This window comes from Girardinichthys multiradiatus, chromosome 9 (genome assembly GCF_021462225.1).
Source record: "Girardinichthys multiradiatus isolate DD_20200921_A chromosome 9, DD_fGirMul_XY1, whole genome shotgun sequence".
NCBI lineage: Eukaryota > Metazoa > Chordata > Actinopteri > Cyprinodontiformes > Goodeidae > Girardinichthys > Girardinichthys multiradiatus.
Genome location: NC_061802.1, coordinates 43386600 through 43410976, shown reverse-complemented (window position 1 = coordinate 43410976; position 24377 = coordinate 43386600). Strand labels below are relative to the sequence as shown.

The 24377-nt window shown below is 39.8% G+C and overlaps 2 protein-coding genes and 1 long non-coding RNA gene across 4 annotated transcripts; 1 reads left to right on the top strand and 2 right to left on the bottom strand.

The window, feature by feature from the left end:
• The first annotated feature begins 149 nt into the window (after nucleotides 1-149).
• On the top strand, nucleotides 150-3459 carry LOC124873575. 2 transcript variants are annotated; one of them, XR_007039579.1, is made up of 3 exons: nucleotides 150-569; nucleotides 2809-2911; nucleotides 3405-3459. It is a non-coding gene; the product is annotated as an uncharacterized LOC124873575 (long non-coding RNA). The 2 variants fall into 2 exon arrangements; XR_007039578.1 differs by having other exon boundaries at nucleotides 150-597.
• zgc:109982 (uncharacterized protein LOC553564 homolog) lies at nucleotides 2705-9172 on the bottom strand. The gene is made up of 6 exons (XM_047374301.1): nucleotides 8853-9172; nucleotides 7847-8008; nucleotides 6585-6764; nucleotides 6404-6497; nucleotides 5915-6098; nucleotides 2705-3123 (listed from the first exon to the last, which is right to left on the bottom strand). Exons 1-6 carry the CDS (start codon nucleotides 8947-8949, stop codon nucleotides 2887-2889), a joined length of 954 nt encoding a protein of 317 aa, XP_047230257.1. The 5' UTR covers nucleotides 8950-9172; the 3' UTR covers nucleotides 2705-2886.
• A 46-nt stretch (nucleotides 9173-9218) lies between these two features.
• Nucleotides 9219-19764, bottom strand: scinla (scinderin like a). Its single transcript, XM_047374300.1, has 17 exons — nucleotides 19608-19764; nucleotides 18438-18627; nucleotides 18178-18332; nucleotides 16828-16989; nucleotides 16572-16721; nucleotides 16376-16462; nucleotides 14718-14850; nucleotides 14430-14518; nucleotides 14128-14334; nucleotides 13872-14005; nucleotides 13548-13638; nucleotides 11767-11937; nucleotides 11513-11687; nucleotides 11307-11422; nucleotides 9950-10027; nucleotides 9802-9862; nucleotides 9219-9723 (listed from the first exon to the last, which is right to left on the bottom strand). The coding sequence occupies exons 1-17, from the start codon at nucleotides 19746-19748 to the stop codon at nucleotides 9563-9565; spliced, it is 2301 nt and encodes a 766-aa protein (XP_047230256.1). The 5' UTR covers nucleotides 19749-19764; the 3' UTR covers nucleotides 9219-9562.
• Nucleotides 19765-24377: the final 4613 nt, after the last annotated feature.

The following is a 24377-nucleotide window of genomic DNA, read 5'->3' as shown; positions in this document are numbered from 1 at the left end:
CACAGTGTTACTGTCATGGTTTTTGAAGCCGCATAGCTAGTGTATACTACCCCCTTGTGGCCAATTTGGGGCACAACACTATTTTCCAGTGTTGGACTAGTTACACCAGACCTGCCATTTCTGTTTAGCTGTTGAGGAGGTACCAGCTTTCACCAGAGTTATTGCTGCCAATAACTCTATGTTCTATTTTTATAGATGATAAACTTGGCCATATCTATTATTATCTAAACCTGCCTCTCTCCTAGAAATGGCAACTTAAAGAAGTTTATGCTGCGACTAGCCTGTTATGTGCTGTTTTTAATGCCATCCATTTTACAACTGACTCAGGGATCATCTGTTTAGTTTTGTTTCTCTCCTAGATATAGCCACTAACGGAGCTACAAATGCCATGAACTATACTTATTAATATTGAAGGTACCTCTGGACCAGCAGTTCTGTGTTATTTTCTGCTCTGTCTTTTCAAACCCCTTGTAGATCAAGGGAGACGGCCGCTAACACTGAACCAGGTTCTCCTGAAGGTTTCTACCTGTTAAAGAGGTGTTTTCCTCTCCTTTGTCGCCACATGCTTGGTCAGTATGAGGGATTGCTGCAAAGTCAGTGAGTTGATGCAACCAGCAGGGTTTTCTTACATAGAAAACATTTCATCAATTTGAATAATACACATATTTTTCTGCATTGTTTTATAACTAGGATCGAATTAGAATGTATGTATTTGGGTTTGAATCTGTTTATATGATTGGATTCATTTAAATACATATGTCTGTCTTTGAGTCTGTGCCATGAGACCCAGTCTAAATAAAGAAATGTATATTTCTGTATTTAATGGGGGTCTGTGCCATTAGACAGTTGCTTTGAGTCAACTCTACATAAATAAACTGATGATTTAAATTGAATTAAATTGGAAAATGGAGAGACATTATTAAACATCTCATAAAAGTAATCTGCCAAATCTCTCATGCACGGTAAAGTGAAATATTATATATAATTTAATGTGAAAACAAGAAATGTCAAATAAAGTTTAATCAAGAGAAACACAGTTACTTAGAACTTGAATCGTTGCTAAATGTCATCAAGTTTCTACCCAGAATAAAAACAACAACTGAACATAAAAGTAAACTTTAACAATTCCCACAGAGATTTGTTTAAATGGGACGTCATGGCAGGAAACTGCTTCGCAAGAGTCACATGATCTTGGTTGAGAAATTTGTGGTGCCGTTACACTAGTTGGACAGAGGGTGGCAGTGAATGCAAAGAAACGCTACAATCCAATAAAGGGAATAACGTGCACAGTACACAATTATATCTCCATACATTCACATTATCAAGAAGTCAATGTATTTCAATAATTCAGTTCAAAAACTGAAACTCATATATTTTAGATTCTTTACTCAAAGAGTGAAATACTTAAAGGTGCTTATTTCAGTTTTGATGATTTTGGCTTGCAGCTAAAAAAAAGAGAAAACATAAAGCCAAAATTGAGCTTGTCAGTAAATTAGAAAATTGCATATTATCGATAACGAAATCGACATTTAATACAGAAATTTTATGTTACAATGTGCACTTTTTTCACTATCATTGAGAAGACCAGCAAACAGCCAATGAGACCCACAACATGGAGGGCAAGCCATAAAAGGTCATGGCTAAAGTGGATGGCTACTCACAGACAGCAGTATTTTAGCATATTAATGTAAATTTTAATGGAAGGAAAAGGTGTGGAAGAAAAGGGTGAACATGCAATAGGAATAACCGCAGCTCTGAGAGGATTTTGAGAGGAAGGCCAGTCAAGAGTTTGGGGGAGATCCACCACGCATTGACTGCAGCTGGTGTCAGAGCTTCAGGAGCAACTACATACAGACATATCTAGCGCATGGGCTATAACTGTCACATTCCTTGAGTTAAAACACCCTTAAACTGGAGACAACATCTGCACATCTCAACTTCGCTAAGGAGAAAAAAGACAGAACAGTTGCTCAGTGGTCCAAAGTCCTCTTTTTAAATGAAAATAAATTTGCATTTGATTTGAAAATCAAGGTTCCAAAGTCTGGTGGAAGACTGGAGAGGCACCAAATCCAAGCTGCTTGAGGTCCAGTGAGACGTTTTCACATCCATAGCATCTGCTGGTGTTGTTCCAGTGTTTATCAAGTGTTTTAAAATCGGGAAAAATAAACTCGCTGGCAAGTTTTATGGAGATGCTGATTTTATTTTTCAGCAAGACTTGGCTCCTGCCCACTCTGCCAAAAGCACCAACACCTGCTTGAATGACTATGGTATCACAGGCAAAGAAGCATGACCTAACATTGTTATATATAGTAGTTTCCTTTTAACCAAATCATTGAAATAAACTAACTTTTGGGCGATACTTTAATGTACCGAAATAAATTTGTACCATCAAAGCCCATCCATGTACAAGAAAAATTCTTCAAAAATGTACTGGACTTACTTCTATGCAGAAGATTTTCCTTATTTAAACTCATTATTGTGGTGTAACGTTTGTTACAGACCAGGACATGTTTTTCCAAAATACTGCTTCTCTAACTCATTATGACATAGTGGACTACTGTAATAAATAATGGACATTTTGTATTCCATTTCAATTTAACATGCTTGTGTCTGAAAGGCCCTCTGAAAAGTTGGGCCAGTAGAACTGTTGTGCATTCTGCTTTGAAACACATTCTGTAGTGTAGAAAACTACTGAGACATATGATTTGTTACTCAGAAATTCAACAATTTATTTCATAACAAGTTTTAGATAACAGAATTTATTTTAATATTTAACGTCCAATCTAAAAGGTCTTTTTGCTACAACAGAAATAGAGGAAAACCTCTGGACAACTTTGGTTGGATGTATTTCTCACTAAGGATCTGGACCCATGGACACAGAGCCTCTCAGGTGCTCTTATCTTTTTCCAAGGTAAAACTCTTGCGGCTTCTCCAGCGCAGCAGTTTGAGGAAGTTGAGGCTGGCGCTGAAGACTTTGTCATGTTCAAACACCATTTTGTAAAACGTTTCAATGGGAAGGTCTCCATTGGGATCAGCATATTTTAGTGTGGTCATGGGTGTGTAGAGCGTGTTAGTCTGATGGCGGAAAGGAGGGTTGTCCATGGTGATGATCCTGTGGGTGTGCTGGAAAGAAAACACACACAGCAAGAATAAGTTCAAACTACAGACACAATAACTTCTGATGATTTGCTTTTCACTCCCTTTAAGCTTTTTTTTTTTTTTTTTTTTACGTTGTCACAATACAAACTCAAATAACAATGTAGTTTATTTGTATTTTATGTTATATACCAACACAGAAAGGCACATTGTGAAGTGGAAGGAAAATATATGTCACTTTTAAAATGCTTTACAACTTTTTTACAACAAAAAATCTGTAATTGACCTTTGGTGTATGTCTCAACCAGACTGGGACGCACTGTGCCAGCCACATGAAGAGTACATCAATGCCATGACTGAGTGTGTGACCGATTATATAAACATCTGTGTGGATAACATCATCCCCACCAGAACGGTGAGATGCTTCCCCAGTAACAAACCCTGGATCACCAGTGACTTGAAGGACCTGCTTAACAAGAAAAAAGATCCTTCAGAGAAGGAGACAGAATTATTGAGGATTATACAGAAGCAACTTAAAGTCAAAATAAGAGACATCAAGGAGGTGTACAAGAAGAAGCTGGAGAGCAAGCTCCAGCAAAACAATATCAGAGATGTGTGGTCAGGGATGAAGAAGATCACAGGCTTCAAGCAGAAAGAAGATTGGACCGATGGATGTCTGGACAGAGCCAATGAACTGAACACATTCTTCAGTTGGTTCAGTTCAGAAACAAGCTCAGCATCCTCCTCTCCTGCTCACAGCCAAACAGACATCCCATCCAACTTGGACCCACAACTTTCCTGTCACACCTCAAATGTTATATCTTCCACCTTTGCCACGAACCCTTCTGCTTCTACATGTGTGCCTTCGACCAAATCAGAAGATACCGATGCTCCCTTCGCCTCCACCTTCCACCTGTGTGTCTCAAGAAGTCAGGTGAAGATGCAACTGGAAAGATTGACCCGGAATAAGGATGCAGGTCCAGATCATGCCAGCCCTAGAGTCCTGAAGGCCTGTGCAGAGCAGCTCTGTTTGATTCTGCAGCACCTCTTCAACCTTAGTCTGGCCCAGAAGAAGGTTCCGGTGTTTTGGAAGACCTCCTGTCATCTGGACAAAGCCAGCAGCACTGTGAGGATCATGTTCTTTGATTTCCCGGCAGTCGTGGGGGGGATCAGAGATGGACAAGAAGCTGAGTACAGGAAGGTGGTGGACCACTTTGTGTCATGGTGTGGAAACAATCATCTCATTTTGAACGTGACTAAAACAAAGGAGATGATTGTAGATTTTAAGAGAAACAGGAATAAGTCAAAAACTATTTATATCGTGTGAGAAGAAGTGGAGGTGGTGGAGGAGTATAAATACCTCAATGTTCACCTGGACAACAGACTAGAGTGGAGATGTAACTGTGAAGCCATCTACAAGAAGGGACAGAGCAGACTGTACTTCTTGAGGAAGCTTAGGACCTTCAGTGTATGCAGCAAGATTCTGCATATGTTCTATAAGTCTGTTGTGGAGCGTGTGATCTCTTCTGCCATCATCTGCTGGGGAAGCAGCATCAGAGCCAGGGACTTAAAAAAGCTCAACAAGGCGATAAAGAAGGCTGGCTCTGTTCTGGGGACTCCCCTGGAACCTCTGGAGATCATTGTGGAAAGACAGATTCTTCATAAAATGAAGAACATTATGGAGAACCCTGAGCATCCTCTTCATGAGACTGTCCTACAACAACAGAGTGTCTTCAGTCAGAGGCTTCTTCAGATCTGCTGTAAGACGGAGCGCTACAGGAGATCCTTCCTGCCCACAACCATCAGCATCTACAACGGCTCTTTGAAGAAACCTTCATAATATGAGCTATAACAACATTTAATTTCCTTTTGGAAATTTTTTATTCAATTGAATTGTACATCTGGAGACTAACATCGTTTTTTGACATATAGCTCGATCTCAGACAGATTGGATGAGAGTGTCCATGAGAGTCTTGCCACAGATTTTCCATTTAATTTAAACATGGATTTTGACTGGGCATGATGGGACCTTGCTTTCAGGATGAACCATCTCTCTCAGTCATCGCTTGATAAGTTTGCAGTTGTGACACAATCTTCTTATGGTTGAATGATGTCTGAAAGTGCTCAGTGGAAACAAATGCATGCAACGGTTTTTATTTAAAAAGAACTAAATTGAACATTTAGTTCTTTTTAAATAAAAAAAATTAAAAAATAAAAATAAAAAAAAAATACTAAATTGAACATGGGCTGCACGGTGGCGCAGTTGGTAGCACTGTTGCCTTGCAGCAAGAAGGTCCTGGGTTCGATTCCCAGCCTGGGGTCTTTCTGCAGGGAGTTTGCATGTTCTCCCCGTGCATGCGTGGGTTCTCACCGGGTACTCCGGCTTCCTCCCACAGTCCAAAGACATGCCTGTTAGGTTAATTGGTCACTCTAAAATTGACCTTAGGTGTATGAATGAGTGTGTGCATGGTTGTTTGTGTGTTGCCCTGCGATGGACTGGCGACCTGTCCAGGGTGTACCCCGCCTCTCGCCCATAGACTGCTGGAGATAGGCACCAGCTCCCCCACGACCCACTATGGAATAAGCGGTAGAAAATGACTGACTGACTAAATTGAACATTGTTTTCCTTCTACATCACAATTATGCACTACTTTGTGTTGGAGTATCACATCAAATCTTTATAAAACACATTTAAGGTTGCTGTTGTAATGTTACAAAATGTGAAGTTTAAAGGGTGTGAATACTTTTGTAAGGCACTGTGTGCATATGCTGACTGTAAAAGTGGCAGGCGTTAAAAGAATGTTTTCTGATGGAATACCTCTGCTACATCCTCAGCTGTCTGACCGAGTGTTTCGAAGATCTGGTTGTAGTTCTTCAGGTAGATGTTTGTGAACATGTCTGCAGTCACTCTATCAGCTTTGCTAAGATCCGTCTTCAGGCCTTCTTCATAAACCTTACGCTCAAACTCTGTGATCACTGGACCTGGTTCTATCAGGCTGATGCTGGCAAATAAGTTGAAGAAAAGTACAGTGAAAAAGGTGAACTGTTGTTATTACCATGGTAACCTGATAACCAGTGCTATCCTTCATGAGAACAGGCAGTTACTGTCTGATATTAGGGAAGTGATTGGTGCTGTGTAAGAATTTGCCTTAAAGCAGAGCAGGTTGTGGATGCCTGTTGCCATGACATACTTTAACTGGCATACTTCTTTCTTTGGCTGTTGTGCAGCATGTCTAGACAGATACTCTATTCATGCATAAATGTTGTTTGCAAGTTTTGTCATGTTGATAATGCGCATTGACCTTACTTCAGACTGAACCTCAGGGCTTGAACTGCCAAGCTCTCACAAAAGCCTTCCACTGCAAACTTGGATGCCGCATAGACATCATTGAATAAGATTCCTAAAACAGAGAGAGAGAAAGAGAGAGACACTGTCAGGGCAATGTTTCAAACCCAAATGGACTGAAGAACAAGTTAGCCTTTCTTACCTTGAATACCCATGACGCTGCTGATGACCACGATGTGGCCTTTTTTCCTCTTTTTCATGTCAGGCAGGATTTCCTTTAGCAGTCGCACCAGCCCAAAGAAGTTGGTGTCCATGACCGTCTTCATCTCATCGATAGACTGACACTCGATGGGCCCAATCAGTCCCATCCCAGCATTACTGACTGAGGAAGGAGAGAAACGTTAACCCTTTCTTAAATGAGATATCGTCTGCATTGTGACACCATTTTCACCAGTGTTGCCTTGCAGCAAGAAGGTTCTGGGTTCAAATCCCAGCCTAGGGTCTTTCTAAACGGAAATTGCATCTTCTGTCCATGCATGCATGGGTTCTCTATGGGTACTCTGATTTCCCCACACAGTCCATAAATATGACTACTAATTCAATGTTTCCAACTAAGAATGTTTTTCCTGTATGTCTCTATGTTTTCCTGTGATGGACTGGAAACCTGCTCAGGGTTCACTACACGTTTCTCACAATGAGCACCCCCACCTAGACCCTTTAAGTGTTTTCAGTCAGCTTTAGGGATTAAAGAAACTTACCTTTTTTTTTTACATGCAGTTTTCAAAGGGTTTTTGATACATTGCTTAGATGGCTTGAGATAAATCTGCCAGTATAAAAAAGGAACAGAAAAACAAGGTTTCCATACTGAAACAGGTTCTTTCTGAGCTTCCAGACATATGATGTTTTATGCTCTGTCAGGTGGTATATTCTCAGCTTCTTCCACACCCTACATCACTACATCTAGCATACACCTGTCCTTTCTCTGAAAAGGACTCATTTTCACATCACTAGCATCATACTCAATTGACATGAAATTAGTACTTTCTAATTTCAACACTTTTATTAGTTTGATGTTACATCTTTAAACCTGTAAGGGTGCAATACTTATAGAAGGACCGGTAAGATATTCCCAAGATGCTTTGCATCACTGCTTGACCACTGGGTTGAAGAAATTTATGTAAACTTACACTGACTTCCCAGTAGGTGGCAGTATTTGGAGTAGCACTGTAGTGGCCTTTGTATAAGTACATCATCAACACTCATGTATATACAGGACAGGAAATCCGCAATGCATCATTGTAGGGGACACTATGCAAAATATTGGCATGCATTGTGCAGGTACTGTGTTGTAGCATTTCTATACAACGTGTGTGCAGAATAAACGCAGAACAAAATGGCTCCGGAACTGAATGTGCATAGCTTGAAGTGTTTGAATGGTTTTGCAACAAGTGCGTGCAGGCTTACTGAGGATGTCCACTCTGCGCTCTGGCAGGCTGTCCACACAGGCTTTGATGGATTCCTCATTGCACACATCCAGCTGCTTGATCGCCAATGTCCTGCCCAGAGTCCGGCCGGCTGCCTCAACCAGATGCTCAGCCTTAGTCAAGTTTCTCATGGTGGCATAGACTGCAACATACAAAAACTGGCCCTTTTAACATAGATCTACATGATATGTAGTATGATATACACGGTCTCTTGTTGCATATATATGATCAGGTATAATGTGGCTTTATTTCTTAGTTCTGGTCCTAATTTGTCTGCTGAACAGTCAAAACAATGCAAATCGAGAAACTGTTATGTCAAAGAGGTAGAAAATTGAAAGCTGTTCAGATCGACTTGAGCTACCTTTTTCAGGATCATGCGAGGATACAATCATCCCAATTACTCAAGATAATCCCCAGACCTCTGGGACTTTTCTTTCCAAGAGAATAGTTCCTGTATGAAACCTTTTTACTGGGATATCACCACAAACACCACTATTAATAAACATATGCCCCCATGATATTGAATTTTTAGTGTTAGAAACTGTAAGTAATAAATAAATAAGTATATAAATAAAAAAAAGGCCAAATCACTGAAACTGTGAGGTAAGGGTAAAAGAATTTAGTTAATCTTCTCCTAATCTATATTAACCATTACATTTTAAAGTCTGTTTTTTATATCGTAACTGGAAGTTAGGGAAAATGATTGGACTGCCCAGTAAGGTAAGTGAACAGACCCAGTAGCTTAACGGAAAGTTGAAAGAGAAACTAAAAGATTCTTCCAAATTCCCCTTAAACTAATAAACCCTAAAAGTTTCTTCCTTCAGGAATTTTTTTTTGCCAATGTCCTGTGCAGCAATTTAATGGAATAATATATTCATGTAACAATGTAATACCTGTACTTGACCTAAACCGTAAAACATCTGATCATTTTAAAGTTTAAGCCAACACATCCCGTTTTGAGAAAAGCTGCAAATTGAAACATTTACCCATGAACCTCTTCTTCTCATCTTTTGCAATCCGGGCTGCCAGAGCGAGGCCAATTCCTGAGGAGCAGCCCGTGATGAGTACCACCTTCTGGTTCATTGTGCCTGCTTTGTTCGTGTCTTGCAGCCACAGCTGATGCAGAATGAAGGAGAACAAAAGAAGGGAGGCAGTTGGAGCGATCTTAAAGCCCACTCCTTAATCCACAGGCCTGCAACTCAGCACAAACCTTGTGCGCATGGTCTGAAGATTACCATCAAGTATGGCCAACACATGGTGCTGATTCACAAGAGGATTTAGGTTAACGATAGCAAGGCTTTTGTCACAAGGAAACCAAGGTGTGGAACAAACCAGGCTTGTCAGACAGAACATGGGGTTAGAAATACATTTATTTATTTATTTATTTTACAAATTTAGGGTCAACATTTTTCTCTGCAATCTGGACCAAAATACGCAAAATGCAACGTAAAATTTGAAGCTGTACTTATATTAGGATGTTTTCTTAAATCCCACTTAACGATATGTGGATTAAACAGTTTTAGAAGTCACAAAATTTGAAAACTTACAAAACAAGACCACATCATGTTATTTTCTTAGTGGGTTGCAAAAAATAACCAGTTTACTGGTGTGAAAAACAGCAAAGATAGTGGAAGAAAGTTTTGCTGAACATACTTCAGACTTAGGGTGCATAGCCTTAAAGTATGTGTTTTGCCCCTTAAAACCTTTTGCTAAAGGCTGCCAAGGGATCTACATCCCACATCTTGGGGTCCCAAGCATGGAACCAGCCAGTGAAGGAGGGTGGCTCCTGCCCCTGCTTGATGGTGGTGATTGCGATGTCACGACGGCCAGAGGGGTCTGAATTCACATAGTCCTGGGCTGAAAGAAAAATAAGGTGACATTAAGAAAGTCAAACTTAGGTGTTTTCTGGAAACTTTCTTCACAAATGGGTTGTACCGATTTTAGGTGCTCCAGTCTTCTCGGTTTCGTTTGCTTCATTTCCAATCCAAACAAAGACCTGAGGACAGAAAAGTCTAAATGAGTTTAAAGCCAGGATATTACCTCAAAAGAGAGTTACCATCAAACTGTATCATCCTCAATGGACCTGATCCCACGTGTCCAGAATCATGACGTCGTCAGTTGCCAGATCAATCTGTGAGAAGTCACCAGGCACCTCTTCTGCCTGTACATTGTGAAACACATGCTTATGTTAATAAATGGTGCCTTTTTAAATGTATTTCAGTCCTTTGAAAATTTTCTTCACGCTTTGCCATATTACAACAGCAAACATCAACAGCAAATGTCAAGGTACTTTATTGGAATTTTATGGAGTAGACCAACACAAAATAGAGATTAATTATGAATGGAAGGAAAATGATACAACTGTTATTTACAGATAAAAATCTGAAAAGTGTGGTGTGCATTTGTGGCCCCCTTTAAATTAAACCCCTTAATAAAATCCAGTGCAGACAACTGACTTTAGAAGTTGCTGATAAGTAAATCAAGCAATTTGTGTGTAATCTTATTTCAACATAAATCTACCTGCTCTTTAAAGGCCTCAGAGGTTTGCTAGAGAACAAACAGCATCATGAAGACCTGCTCCGGTGGGAGAGTCTGTTGAAAGGGCAACTATTAATTGTCTACTCACCAAATCTGGCCTTAATGGAGGTGTGGTACGGAGACAGTCATAGTAAGTCTTCTGTGCAGTTTGTCACCCACTATATGTAGGATGCATCAAACATATGCAAAAAGTTGCTCTGCTAAGATCAGTCCAAAGTTAAAAGTCTTGGTCAACATGCAAAATGCCATGTGTGGAAGAAAACTAAAACTGCACATCACTCTGAAAGCACAGTGGTGGCAGCATCCTGCTGTGGTGATGCCTTTCATCAGCTTGGGAAGGGAAGCTGGTCAGAAATAATGGAAAGAACATGGGGCAAACCTGAAAGAAAGCCTGTTACAGCCTGCAAAATACTAGAGATGGGAGCAGAGGTTCCACTTTTACAAGGACAACATTTCTCAATGTACAGTCAGGGGTAGAATGCAATGGTTTAAAACAATTGATATGCTTGTGGGAGAATGACCTAGTCAAAGTTCAGCTCTAATTTCAATTGAGATTATTTGGCAAGACTTGAAAACTGATCACAGATTCTCTCTGTCCAATCCGATTGAACTTTGACTCATTTTGCAAAGAAGAATGGGCAAAAATCTTTGTCTCTAGATGTGTAGAGGTAACAGAGATGATTTTCCAAAACACTCGCTGCTTTGATTGCAGAGGAAATTACCTCAGGAGGGCTTAATATATATATGCACACCACACTTTTCAGATTTTTATTTTATACCTAAGTAAAAACTATGTATCCTTTTCCCTTCACTTCATAATTATTTGTTACTTAAACATAAAAGATTTTATATTTGCAGTAGTAAAACAAGACAAATTGTGAAACTAGAACATGAATACTCACTATGAGTCGGCCAGTCTTATTGGAACACCCAAACAGCCTTGGAGGTGTGACTGTTTTCTGGAGGGTCTTGGAGGTCTGGTAGTCTTTCTTTCCCCCCAGCGCTGACCAAAAACCAGCTGCCAATAGGGCAATATCTTGTTTAACAAAACAACGTACTGCCCACTTTACCATTTTGCAGTGAATAAACATCTACTTTGGCCTGTCACCTGGCTCCTTGGATTCCTCCACCTCTGTTGGAGTTCCACCCAGCAGGCTGGCAACGTACTTAGCTGCAGTCATCTCATCTGGACTAGCTCCTTTTCCTTTCCACACGAACAGGGAGTTAGGCGTTTTCAGCACAAAGACATCGTTAGTGTTCAGACTGGAGGCCGTGGCTTCCACCTGGGTAAGAGATGAAAGATTTCCATTGTCACAAAAAGCATAATTTCCACATTAAATTTGTGTAATAAACAGAGCTGACCTCAACAGCCCGCAATGCTTTGGTGGAGCTCTGGCGGATATGGAAGAGCCGCGTGTTGGCAGGTTTGCTCTCTCCACCCTTACGGGACGTCCCACCCAGGTGGATGACCAAAGGCTTGTCCCTAAACAAGCTCACAAGATGAGGAGGTTCTCGGCCCTGAGTCACCCGGACCTGTAGAGACACAGCTGTTGCTCAACCTGCATGTTTATAGAGGCCGTGCGTGTTCACAGGTGCAGCCCATATGCTTTAAAGTTAGATATGGGGCATCAAGGAAAGTTTTGTATCCAATTAAAGACCAGAGGGGAATCTACACGGGCTTCGAGGTATTCAGAGAAGGCCCAGAGAGGAGCCAGAAAGGAAATAAAAAGTATAAAAGATAAGTGTTAAGTCATTTCATCCAAAGATATACAGGGAACTTCGTTATATTTATTCTAACTAAAAGCTTCGTTCTTAAGTAGATGGTCCATTGGCAATTTACTAGTTCTGTATTTCTTGTTCCCCGTTTGAATACAATGACCTGAACTAAATAATTGCACAAGTTCAACCGATTATACTTTGATTTGCCAGCAATGAGCATCTTTCTTTCTTTAGTCCAGGCTGTAGCTCTATAGTGCTGCTCAGAGACCTTTGTGACAGTGAAAATGTCTGCTGGGGGATATGATATTGTTATTGATTATAATTGATTATCAGCTCTGCAGCTGAAAAAGACACTCAGCTTACTTTGGGTAAGAAAGTGCTGCAGCTTGTTGGAGATCTATTTTGGAACCAGGAAGGTGGTGTATAGTATTTTCGTCTCTTTGGTTATGAATATATATAATATATACTTATATAAATAAGTGTTGCAAATACAGGAAATTACAGGGGGTGGTGTTGAGATCCTTATGACACCTTACTCTTCATAAACTGGCGGGGTTTGTTTGTTTAACCCAAAGGCTGGGTTTCTGCTGTAGTAGTGGTGACCAAACATTGAGCATTTGAACAAACAAATAACCTGATCTGACTTCCCCGAAACACCAGGATGTTCCCTGAAGGTAACATGATGCAAGTCAAGCAAAGTGGTTAGCTATCCATAGTTCGACCTTCACACTTTGACCATTTAATTGGTCAGAAAGTTGATCCAGACAGGCAATATTTAATACTTTATTATATATTGTAAAAGTCATTTTAGACATTATAATGTTGTTGTGTTTATGTTTTTAAATTTGATCATTTTCAGCTGAAAATAAAAATTGTTAATTTTGGTCAGCATGTTTTTGAGGGCACTTCTTAACAATGTTGCCTAAAAGAAAGTTGTGTGTTAGAGTCCAGCTGAGGCCTTTCTTTGTGGCATTTGCATGTTCCTCCTATGAATACTCTCTGGGTACTCTGGTTTTCTCAAACCATCCAAAAACATGCATGTCAGTTTAAATGAAAACCTAACACTGGCCTGAGGTGGAAAACCTAACCCAGTATAACAGGTCAAACTCCATATCCCAACATCATTGTGTTAAATCCATCCAGGGATGGATCGGTTCACACTAGACCTAGAACTCAGTTAGCAATGAACCTAAATTAGGTTATTTCTAACTTTGTTTCATTTAATTCAAAAAGACTAAAGGATGGATTGATTTAATGAGAGATAAGGGGGCGAGTGCAACAGTTCACTTTCTACCTGGTTTTGAAGTGGTTTTACGACATTAATGTAGCCTGTTTCATTGCATCAGGTTGTTACCAAACACTTACTCTTGCACTGTTATTGTATAATAATTGTTATTGTATAATACCGGATGAGGATAACATACCTGGGTGGCCACTCCTCCCATTGAATCATCCAGTCTGACTGTGAGAAAAGCTGAAGCAGCCAGTTCATCCTGACTGCACTTCTGGCCTTGCCTGCAGCAAAGCAACACTAAATTCACTGATAAGAATGTTTTTTTAAGCTTTGAGCAAAATAAGCAGAAAAACAAATTGGGTCATCTGCTGTTAATAATAATTAACTCATTAAATAATTTAATAGTTAAACTCGATAGGAGTGTAAAGGAAATGTACAGAGGACTATCAGGGACCAGTTTGTCTTGGGCCATCTTACAGGTGATGCTCAGCCATGCTGAGAAAGTTGCACCCACCAAGTATAGATGATATGCTTCTGTCTGCTTCCATCATTGTAGGAATACTGCACCAGGTAACAGTCTCCTCCATAGAAGTGTCCATAGCTGGATGGGTTCACAGGGGCTTTGTCACCTCCTTCCACACGCCAGATCTACAAACACCCACTAATGTCATTTGTTAGCATTTATTCTACTACTATTGCTAATGATGATGGTAATTATTATAAGATCAAAAAAATACCCTTCATGATTGTTGCAGAGCCAGCAGCCTTACCTGGACCTTCCCAGAGCCATCATCCACCATGCCGTGCTGGGCAGCCATCAGGTTGTTGCCATGGAGTTTTGAGGCATCGAAGGGAATCTTCTCCACTTTAGCGATACGACCCACAGTGTAAGTCTGGCCTGTGGTCTGTCCTTCTAGCCATTTGGAAAAGAACTGCTTGAAAAGAGTGGTCTCACTCCCTGCGGGAATGATCTGGACCTGTTCTTGGCAGAAATACACCAAGCAATGAATATGTTTTCCTGATTCCATTTAACAAAGATCTCATGACCGCACTGATGGCATGAATACAGTACCCTTGTTCTTGGGGAGTATTTCTTTTCTTTGATAAACTGTTGAGCAACAGATAGCGCCTCTTTACGCTCATTTGGGTTTGCCTTCGAACCTGCAATTCAAGATGTGGTACAATGGTCAGAATGGAACAAATGTTGGTCAAATCTGTGAATTTGTATTTGTTCTTTAATAAAGAACAATCACAGAGTACTAATGGGGAATTTTATGCTATGTGCACAACCCATTCAATAATAAATATACAGAACAGACCAAAAGGTTGGAAAAAGGAACAGAATTTAATAGTTGTATACCTTTCCAAACAAATATGTTGTTATCTTCTCCATTGTCCAAGATGTAGCATTCACTGGGGGAGAGCATGTCTTGTTTGAATGGGTTTGAACTGGCCACCAAAGTTGTTGACATGCGACCAGCAGCATCAGAAACCTATAAATAAGAGATAGGATTCAAATCTTTCAGTATTTCACACTAATCTATTAGATACCAGTGACATGCAGTCAGTGTAGGCACTGCATACCTATATTTTCAACATTTACAATAAGTTAATCACTCTAATGCATGTTAAACATGGCTGAAAAATAACACTTCAGGTCATGTGTTTTTGTTACTGTCAAAGCACAGGTGAACACAGCTGTGTTGTGCCTCTGCACCCCGAGTTATCATAATAATTTGATTGAACATCCACATCTGTTAAAGTACTTTTAAAATGTAGGAATAATGTAAGAGAGGCAGCCTGTTAAGCTACATGTATAACTACATGTACTTATACATGGTGTATAGTGGTGTAGCTTTACGTATGTAAAACTATACCACTTTTTCATTCTGCTAATCTTCATTGCTTAGATAAAAGAATGGATCTTTTTTTTAACTGAGAGTTAAAGACTGCTGTCATCTTTGTTTTAACTGTATTCATAGCAAAGTCTTTAAATTCAGCTGGTCTTTCTAGCAGAGTTGACAGATACAATATTGAATGGACTGCCGTGTTTTTAGTCATACTGATCAATCAAAGCAGTTTTGTACAACGCTTCATCGATACATCGATAAGCAGAGTTGCCGTAGGCAACCTGGTGTTAAGTGTTTTGGGTAAAAACACTTCGAGATGTGAAAATAACCTTTTGGATTCCCTATAACTTTCTGATTGCCAGACAACAGCTCCTCCTACTAAACCACAGCTGTCCCTGGACATCACATCTGTCCACATCACACCGCAGTGGGTCTGTTGTAAAACCTATATGCTAATGCTATGGTGGATGTCTGTTATGAAAGCACTGGAGAGTACCGCCACCCATTGTTGGCTAGTATAACATGTAGTTACCATGGAAACTGAACAAGGAAAAGAGATACTGCCTACCAAGGAGTCATCTGAAGGAACGATTTACTTTATTGACATTCTCCGGACAAGAGAACCACAAGTTAGCTTGACTATATTTTTAATCCATATGAAATTAAAAATAAATCACTCTCTACTTGTTAACAATTACACTTAAGTAGTGGTATATCTGCCAAAAAGCCACAGAAAAACTGAGAGGCTTCAGAACTAAAAGCACTTGAGAAACTTTCAGGATTCTAATATTTATTAAGGGGGACCTATTACTCCATTAAGTTGTGTGGACTTTTCGCTCTTCTGCAGATGGGCCTCTGAACTGAGATAATCCGTCTCAAAAGAAGCATCAGTCTTTTGGGCTTTTGGGACTTGCCGTACCTTTTGGATTGGATGATGGAGAAGATTTTGTAAAGCAGCAAGCCAATTAATCTAAATATCTCTTTAAGGTTTGAATGACAATTGGAAGACTCGAGTAGATGACGAAGGTGCTCTGTATTATAACTACACCTGAGCCTTGATGAAAAATGTTGATGTTTTAATAGACTTTTGAGATGACCATCAAATTATTGATAACAAGATTCAAATGAACATTTCATAAAGGTATGTTCACCAGTAGTATATCTTTACCAGATAAAGAGACGCCTTATTCATCTTGGTCTTTTCATCAGACACATCAGATTCTCCTGAAGGGAGCTCCGGCTTTGGTCCAAGTTCCTGTTAACAAGCAGGTAATTGTTATTAGACCTCTTGGAAATCAAAAGAACAGCAACAACAATTTTGCAAAGCGTTTTCTGGTAATGAGTCAAAGAAGAAAAAAGCTCACTTTGATAACAGCCTCGGGTTCAGAACCCTCTTCAGTCATGTGCACCTCAGCACGGCCATTTCTCTCATTGTCACGGATGTCGTTGGCCATCTGAGTGGTTTTGAGCCGCTCATAGCGATTGCTTTCACTGCCAGACCAGTGGTAGATGTCCTATTTTTCACAGAGTGGAAGAGAAAGTAGCAAAATAACAAGACCTGGTTAATGAAACATTTTTTTAATTAAGCATATAATTACTTCAGGAAAGATTTTGTCTTACCTTTCCTAGGTCAATGATGAAGCAGTCTCCTCTGTTAAAGCTGGCCCAGGACAAAGACACCTCAGTGGCTCTGACTGTACGGCGGCCTTTGACATGCAGCAGGCGCTTCACATTCATGTCGTTGATCACAACATGCTTGAAGCCTGAGGCTACTCCACCTTGCTGTAGAAAACACACCATTGTTACGTCCACTGTCCCATTCAGAACAAACACGCAATGATCAAGTATGAAAATAATGAATATATCAAACATCACATCCTCGTAACTTTGTTAAACCACTTCATTCTGTCAGAACAGAGAAATGCTTCTCTTTAAAGCAAACACCACCCTGTTTGTTCACCTTTCAACAACCAGCTCAAAAACAAATGAACACCTGTCATTACGTCTCTTAAATCAAGGCATGTTCCCTTTGTGATCCTTCCATTTAATCTTTCTTGGAACCACTGAATTTTGTCGGGCTTACAGGTAACAGCCCACAATTCCAGGAAATCCACTTCTATATGCCACAAAAGCTTTTAAAACCACAACTCCTTGTGGATTTTTCAGACTATCTAGCACCTTTTTCTGTCTAGACTTAATGTCTTAAGAAGACATTGTTAGCTGAATCAAATGTTGGTCAATTAGACTAAAGAATAAATGTTTCTGAGTGGAAATACTCAAGTAATGCTTGAGTATTCAACCAATAATCTGACTCACAAGTCTCCTCCAGTTTTTTTAAGTGGGTCAGAAACTAAAAGGTGTGGGCTATAATCAACCAGATGATCATGCAAATATCTATTAAGACTGGTTTCATTGCACTTACAATAAATACAGTTTAAAGGCATTCTGAGGCATCAAATCAAATCAGAAACTGGATCATCTGTATGGCAGAGTAAAATAGAAGAGAGTCTGCATGAAATTTCAGCCAACAACACAAGAGGAATGTGATGACTCATGTGAACTTGCACCAGAATGTAAAAAGAATGTTTTTAACAGCAAGATCCTGTTTGATTTCCTACTTTATCTTGGGGAATCAGGAAAAGAAGCGGGAAGAGAAACAAAATGACAAAATAAGAATGGAATTTGACAGATTATATATGTTTATGGCATCTGTAGCCACTGAAGTCTGGTAGTTTGGTATTGTCAGCGCATGTCCCCGTTTGCCTTGTTTGCCAATTCAAACTCTCCATGGAAACCCTTCATGGAAAACCAGGAGGAGCAGCTTGCCGCAACTCCCAAAGGCTCCAAAAATATCCCCACAAATTCAAGCCCTCTGCCTAAAAGGTTCCATTACTGCACTGCATTAATAAGCAATAAATTGCTCTTTTTTGTACGGGCAGAAGCTGAAGAAATGTAACAGGAGTAGTTTACCTTGTACTTGATGCCAGACTTGAAGTAACCCTGAAAGGTGAGTGACTCTTGGTTTTGGAACTCGTTGAATTGCACTGGAGCCCCACCAAGGTGACTGTCCAGCTGAGTGATGAAAATGGCAGCAGCCCCGCTCTCATCTTTGGTGGCTTCATCACCTGCAGCACAACAGATAACAGAAAAAATGGGACATCAGAAGAATAAAACAGTGTTCTGTAGTAGAGCAGTAGTAAAAAAAAGAAAGGATTATAAATCAGCTATACCAATCCATGAATGCACGTTGTAAGAAGGAGCAGATGTGGTGTAGAGGATGATGTACGCATCCCCGGTGTAGAAGTCTCCATAGAGCTTAGATGGAACGGGCACCAGATCCATCTTCTCCACCCGCCATATCTGCAGGCCGGGCTTCTTCCCTGCTAACTGGAACTCCTTGTGTGCCATGGTGCTGAAGGTCTTAAAGGAGACAGGTAACTGATGGAGACTGATAAGAACTTGCCCATCATACAGAAAACTATTGATGTGTCTCTCACATGGAAGAATTTCCATTTTAAAATCCACATTTTTTATACTTTCTTCATTAAGCTTTTCAAACCAATCAGTGCACTTTTTCTCTACTAAGGTGATCACAATCTGATTTGCTTTGGGTTGGAGACAGTTGATAACGTTTTAATTCTCTCCACCAGAGTACACATTTGAGTTTTACTCACTTTTACTTGCACTTTTTGGCCATTGTTCAATGACTCAAACATGTTCTCACAGTAATGCAGGTTTGAAATCAGCCACTAACTATTAGGATCAAAGCATCCACTGTAAACGCAAACATTAAACCACATCATGATGAGCACATTACCTTGCTTTGTTTAATTTCCAGTAAACTCTGACTGGGTTCCAAGAACACCTGGTCCAACCTGTGTTACCGAACCTGTCATACAGGCACCTGCATTTATTAAACTGCGCTGCTCTTAAAGTGAATATGTTAATTGCACCAGGGTGTGTCTAGCCAGCCTTCTAATAACCTACACTGTAAAGGGCCTGTTGGGGGTTTTAAAAATCAGGAGCCGCTCCCCTTGACACTGAGAAAGTGCATCTAGCCAATTGTTTGAGTTATAATTATGCCCAAGTGGAAAAAGGCAAACCAACACATTCACCAAGGCATTCCACACCCAAGCACCCTGCATAAAGTCTATTTGCCATCATGCATAAAATGTTTTTTAGCAATACCAGCTCATAATATGCATTATTTATTCATTCTTTATTTTAGTTGGATGCAACTTGTAATACATATTAGTTTGTTTTAGTAGATGCATAATGCAGACAGGGGTCATGTAGGAGAATGATCAGTCTTGCAGCAACTTTTTTTCTGTTGCATAAAGGCAATGTAGAAACAAGACAGTAAAATAACAGAAGATTTATAGAAAAGACATGTTCATTACCTGGTTGAGGAGAGAAGTCAGATTCTGGTTGTCGACAAGCTGCACTGCTGCTTTTCTTCCGTGCTGTCTGTTGGAGCTGCCGTGGGCTATATAAGCAGAAGAAATATCCACCCTCAGACGGAGAGGCGTGTTTACCCACATCCTGGCGTGGCCCAGCCTGCAGAAGCACTTACATCTCTCAACTTGCTGCAAAGATTCCCCAGCACATACAGCATATGCACCTCTTGATTCCCATTTTTACATGACTTAGACTTCAATCATGGGGAGAGAAAATGTGTCACTTTTAATTTGGCACAGATCATTTATACTTAAACATGCACATAAAAACAGGAAGTGAAAATGAAATGAGAAACCAGCTTTTAAGCCTGCTATACACATGAATATTTTACCCCAGCACACATTTTATGTGTAAAGTCCACCAGAAAGAGAAATTTACCATTTCAAAACGATCTGCTAAGATACTGAAGTGTTTAGTTTAAAGTTCTTCTATTTTAAGTCTTGAAAAAATGTAAAGGCTTATCTCAGAATCGCCATTAAAGAGCATCTGTCTTAATAAAAGAATCTGAAACTCACATGGCTTAAATGATTTTGAGCCTTTATCCTCACTGGCTCCTGCAGCTTCAGAGCTGCCAGGCAGCTGCCTGTAATTAGTTTTTAGCCCAGTCTCATTGCAAATAATAAAATTGTCAAAACACAGTCAATAATCTGTTGCTGTATAACACATGACATGGTTTAGCTTTAGCTGATGTACATACAAACATTAAAACAGAAAATGTAAAAGCATAACACATTAGAATATCATTTCCCCAAATTACAGATGTGGAACTTCACAATGCATACAGGCCCCTACATACTTATTGGCACTCCTAGTAATGATGTGTAAAATAACAAATTAATCTTTTATGCAGTATTAGTACAAAATTGTATTATTATTATTATTATTACAGAATTTCAACAATCAAAATAACAGTCAGTTGTGATGTGGTATCTACCGGTCGTTGAAAATGGTGTTTACTTTTCTTATCATCATGTGGATTAGCAAGATAAACTTAGACTTTCATAGATCCAGCTGTTTTACATGTCCTAATTATTGATGTGAGTAGATATTTTCATGGATTGCTAAAGAATCAATCCTTGAGATTGAAATTAACTCAGTTCTACTGTACTCAATTTGAAGCTTAGATTTATACAAAAATACAGTAAGTATGATATTGTTTTACTGCAACAAAGGATCATACATATTGCCCATAAGTGTTTTCATATTTTTTAGTTAAAAAGTCAATTCAGTCAGAGCCCTTCTATTCGAGGATGTTAGGGCTTGTGAGATATAGGACCCCAGAATGCAGACCAGAAGGCAGCATGACGGTAAGTGCAACAGATTTAATAACAAAAAAACTCACTCACTACAGGAGGTAGGAACAAAACAAACGGGAAGGCAAGACAGGCATGGCATGATCAAAAAACAAGACTTGAGCATGAAAACAAGACATGAGCATGAGAGCAAGACATGAGAATGAGAGATGTTTCCGCGATGAACAACTGAACAGGAGTGTATATATGGAGTGAAAACCAGGTGGAGCAAGGAGACAGATTAACCTGGACAGGTGAACCGAATAAACTTAATTGACAGACAGAACAAAACGTGGCTGCGGCAAAAACAGAGACTCTAATATACAAACAAAACCAAACTTGACAAAACATGAACAAGATGACAAAACTAAAGCATGACCAGGAAGATAACAGAAGCATGATTCAAAATCTAAGAAGAATAATAACAAAAGAACGAGTCAAAACCTTAACTGTGAAAAACATAAGAAATAAACAGAAACCAAAAACCAAACAACCCCAAATCATAACAGAGGAATTCTGTTTTGCCTGCTATTTTCTCTCAGTGGAGCTGACCTCTATTTGTGCTGCAGCTTGCTTTGCTGTGTTTACATCTAAAACATGAAAATGGATCTCAGTGTTAGAGATTTTTTAGCTGCCAAACAGTAAAAAAAACAGGAAGTAAAATTGCCAGCATCAGACATTTCATGTCGCCATAACCTTTGATAAATCATTTACATCACTTTTATCAGTTATAAAGCATATTCTGGTACAGGTAGACAGTTTACCAAACAGTAAAAAAAACAGGAAGTAAAATTTCCAACCTCAGACTTTTCATGTCGCCATAACCGTTAATGAATCACTTACATCACTTTTAACAGTTATAACGCATTTTCTGGTACAGGTAGACAGTTTTCATCCCAACTGTTTGTTTTGTTTTGGTTCCTTTTTATCAATTTGTAAAGCATGACACTAACTCAGATAAAAGATGTTGATCTGAATGCTTCTTCCCTGTAGAGCATAATGCATTTTGTCTGTCTGTGCAGAAGCTTTATAGGGCGGTCGATGGAATTCTGCTAAGCTTCTGCAGTGTTTCCTATATCTGCGTCATAGAGTTCATACTGGAGAAGCAGAGATGAAGGTACATTTAAGAAGCAATGTTGTTATTTCCAAATGAATCCAAAACCAGACACAGTTAAAGTGGTCTAAGTAGGCATTTTATGAGTATGCCTAATACAAATCCAAAACAAGAATGACTCATAATTTCTCTAAAGTAGAAAAACAGATCTAAATATAGAATGTTGACTCATTTGTTTCCTGAGCTCTTGCAGTGGATCTCTAATAGCCAGAAGAGCTGGCCATCCCTTGGAAGTCATGATAAACGCCCCTTATTCCTGTTTCCACAGTTGATTTGGCAATTGCATATTTGCTGTTTTAGCCCGCGCTTTAGAGATTGTGTGGCTGTGGCCTGCCAGCCGCCCAAGATTGTAGCTCAGCTAAGGCACAAATCTCTCCTCTGAGCTCCGGCAGTCGCCTCAGATCAGGCCTGCTCCATCAACTCCCACTGTCAGTGCTGCATCAGCACATTCTGCCTCATTGTGCAGAATACACACATCTCTGTCCCTGACTCAGACATACCAGCTCGTATCCACAAGACCAAGCAATGCTAACACAACAATTGAGCATAAAGACAGCCACACACAGTCTTGTTCTAACTTGTGAGGGCAAAAACCTCCCTGAATTATAAGTTGCATAACTTTTGGGCGTACAGGCTGCTATCATGACCAAAGGGCCCATGGAGTTTCACACAAAGATACAGACCGCCCATAGCAGCATTTTGATAAAGCATGTGGCACAGTGATATAACAGGGATTATTTGTTATATCATTGTATATCACTTAAGATTGAACATGAGAGACGCAAAGAAGCATGGATCTAGTCAAAATTGCCCTCAAGTGCCTCTCAGTTTTAATTTCCTGCTGCAGCAGCTCAGTTCATGTGAAGGAGCTTTGCAGCTGATGGCAGATCAGGACTGATGCTAATGTAAGTGATAGTTTCATTATTTGTACTTATCACAATGTCTGCTTCTCACCAAGACCTCATCAAGACTAATATGAGTCACCCTTCTTAGCTGTGGGAATGCAGCATAGTAACATTTTACCCTAGGTGCAGTTAACTGTCTGTCAAAGGTAGACAATTGCCTGAGGCTCCATCACAAAATGACCCAGTTAAAATATCCAATACTCTTAGGAAATTGTTTTCTTTTATTGGTGCTTTTAAATGTGCTAAAGATGCATTTTAAAACATGCCTATTTCCAACATAGCTTGAAATTACAATGCGGACAAATCCTGGGTAATTGGGTACAAAATGGAGCTGTCTACTGCAGCCATTTCGTACCGACCATTCATCAGTTCGTACCTTCCTGCGGGATGTTTTGTGCCTGCACTGAGAATTGGTGAACTAAGGTAAACCTCTATTACCTACTCATAGTCTACTGTAAGCTCATATGATGAGGTGACTGCCACCATGATGTCATATTTCATAAGAATGAACTGGCCCCAATAGAGATCAGAACCAAAATAATTGGAAATAGGGTGTAATGCAAAGTTTTACAAGGTAATACAAAGCCACTCCTTGAACCGCCACCTGGTGGAGGGGTTTCAGTGCTCGAATTATTCAGTTTATTTATATAGCGCCAATTCACAACACATGTTGTCTCAAGGCACTTCACAAAAGTCAGGTACATACATTCCAATTAATCCTAACCATTGAACAGTGCAGTCAGATTCAGTTATTTATTCAAATTGGATAAAACGTTTTTCTATCTAAGGAAACCCAGCAGATTGCATCCAGTCAGTGACTTGCAGCATTCACTCCTCCCGGATGAGCATGTAGCGACAGTGAAGAGTCACTGGCGACAGTGGAGAGGAAAAACTCCCTTTTAACAGGAAGAAACCTCCAGCAGAACCAGGGTCAGTGTGAGCGAAACATCTGCCACGACCGACTGGGTGTTTGAAAGAACAGAGCAGATACAGAAAAAGAACACAGAAGCACTGATCCAGGAGTACTTTCTATGGGCAGGAAAAGTAAATGTTAGTGGATGTAGCTCCTTTAGTCGTTTCATCCAGAAAGAAAGAACAGATAAACTCTGAGCCAGTTTTCAAGGATAGAGTCTGAAAGAGAGCACATATAATTAGTTACAGTAAAAGCTCAGTCAATTGCTATATCTAGGAGAGAGAAAGGTTTAAACACTAAAAGACAGGGCCAAGTGGATCACCTGTTGAAGGTGAGCATTAAGTTGTTGCCAGCAGAATTATCCAAGAGGCTATTTTGTCCTGGGCTTAAATGCCCCTGGTAGAGTCTTCCATGGCAAAAAGACTCTGGGTGATAGGTTGAACAAAGAGTGGTTCAGACACCTTCATGAGGACTATTAAAACAGGCAC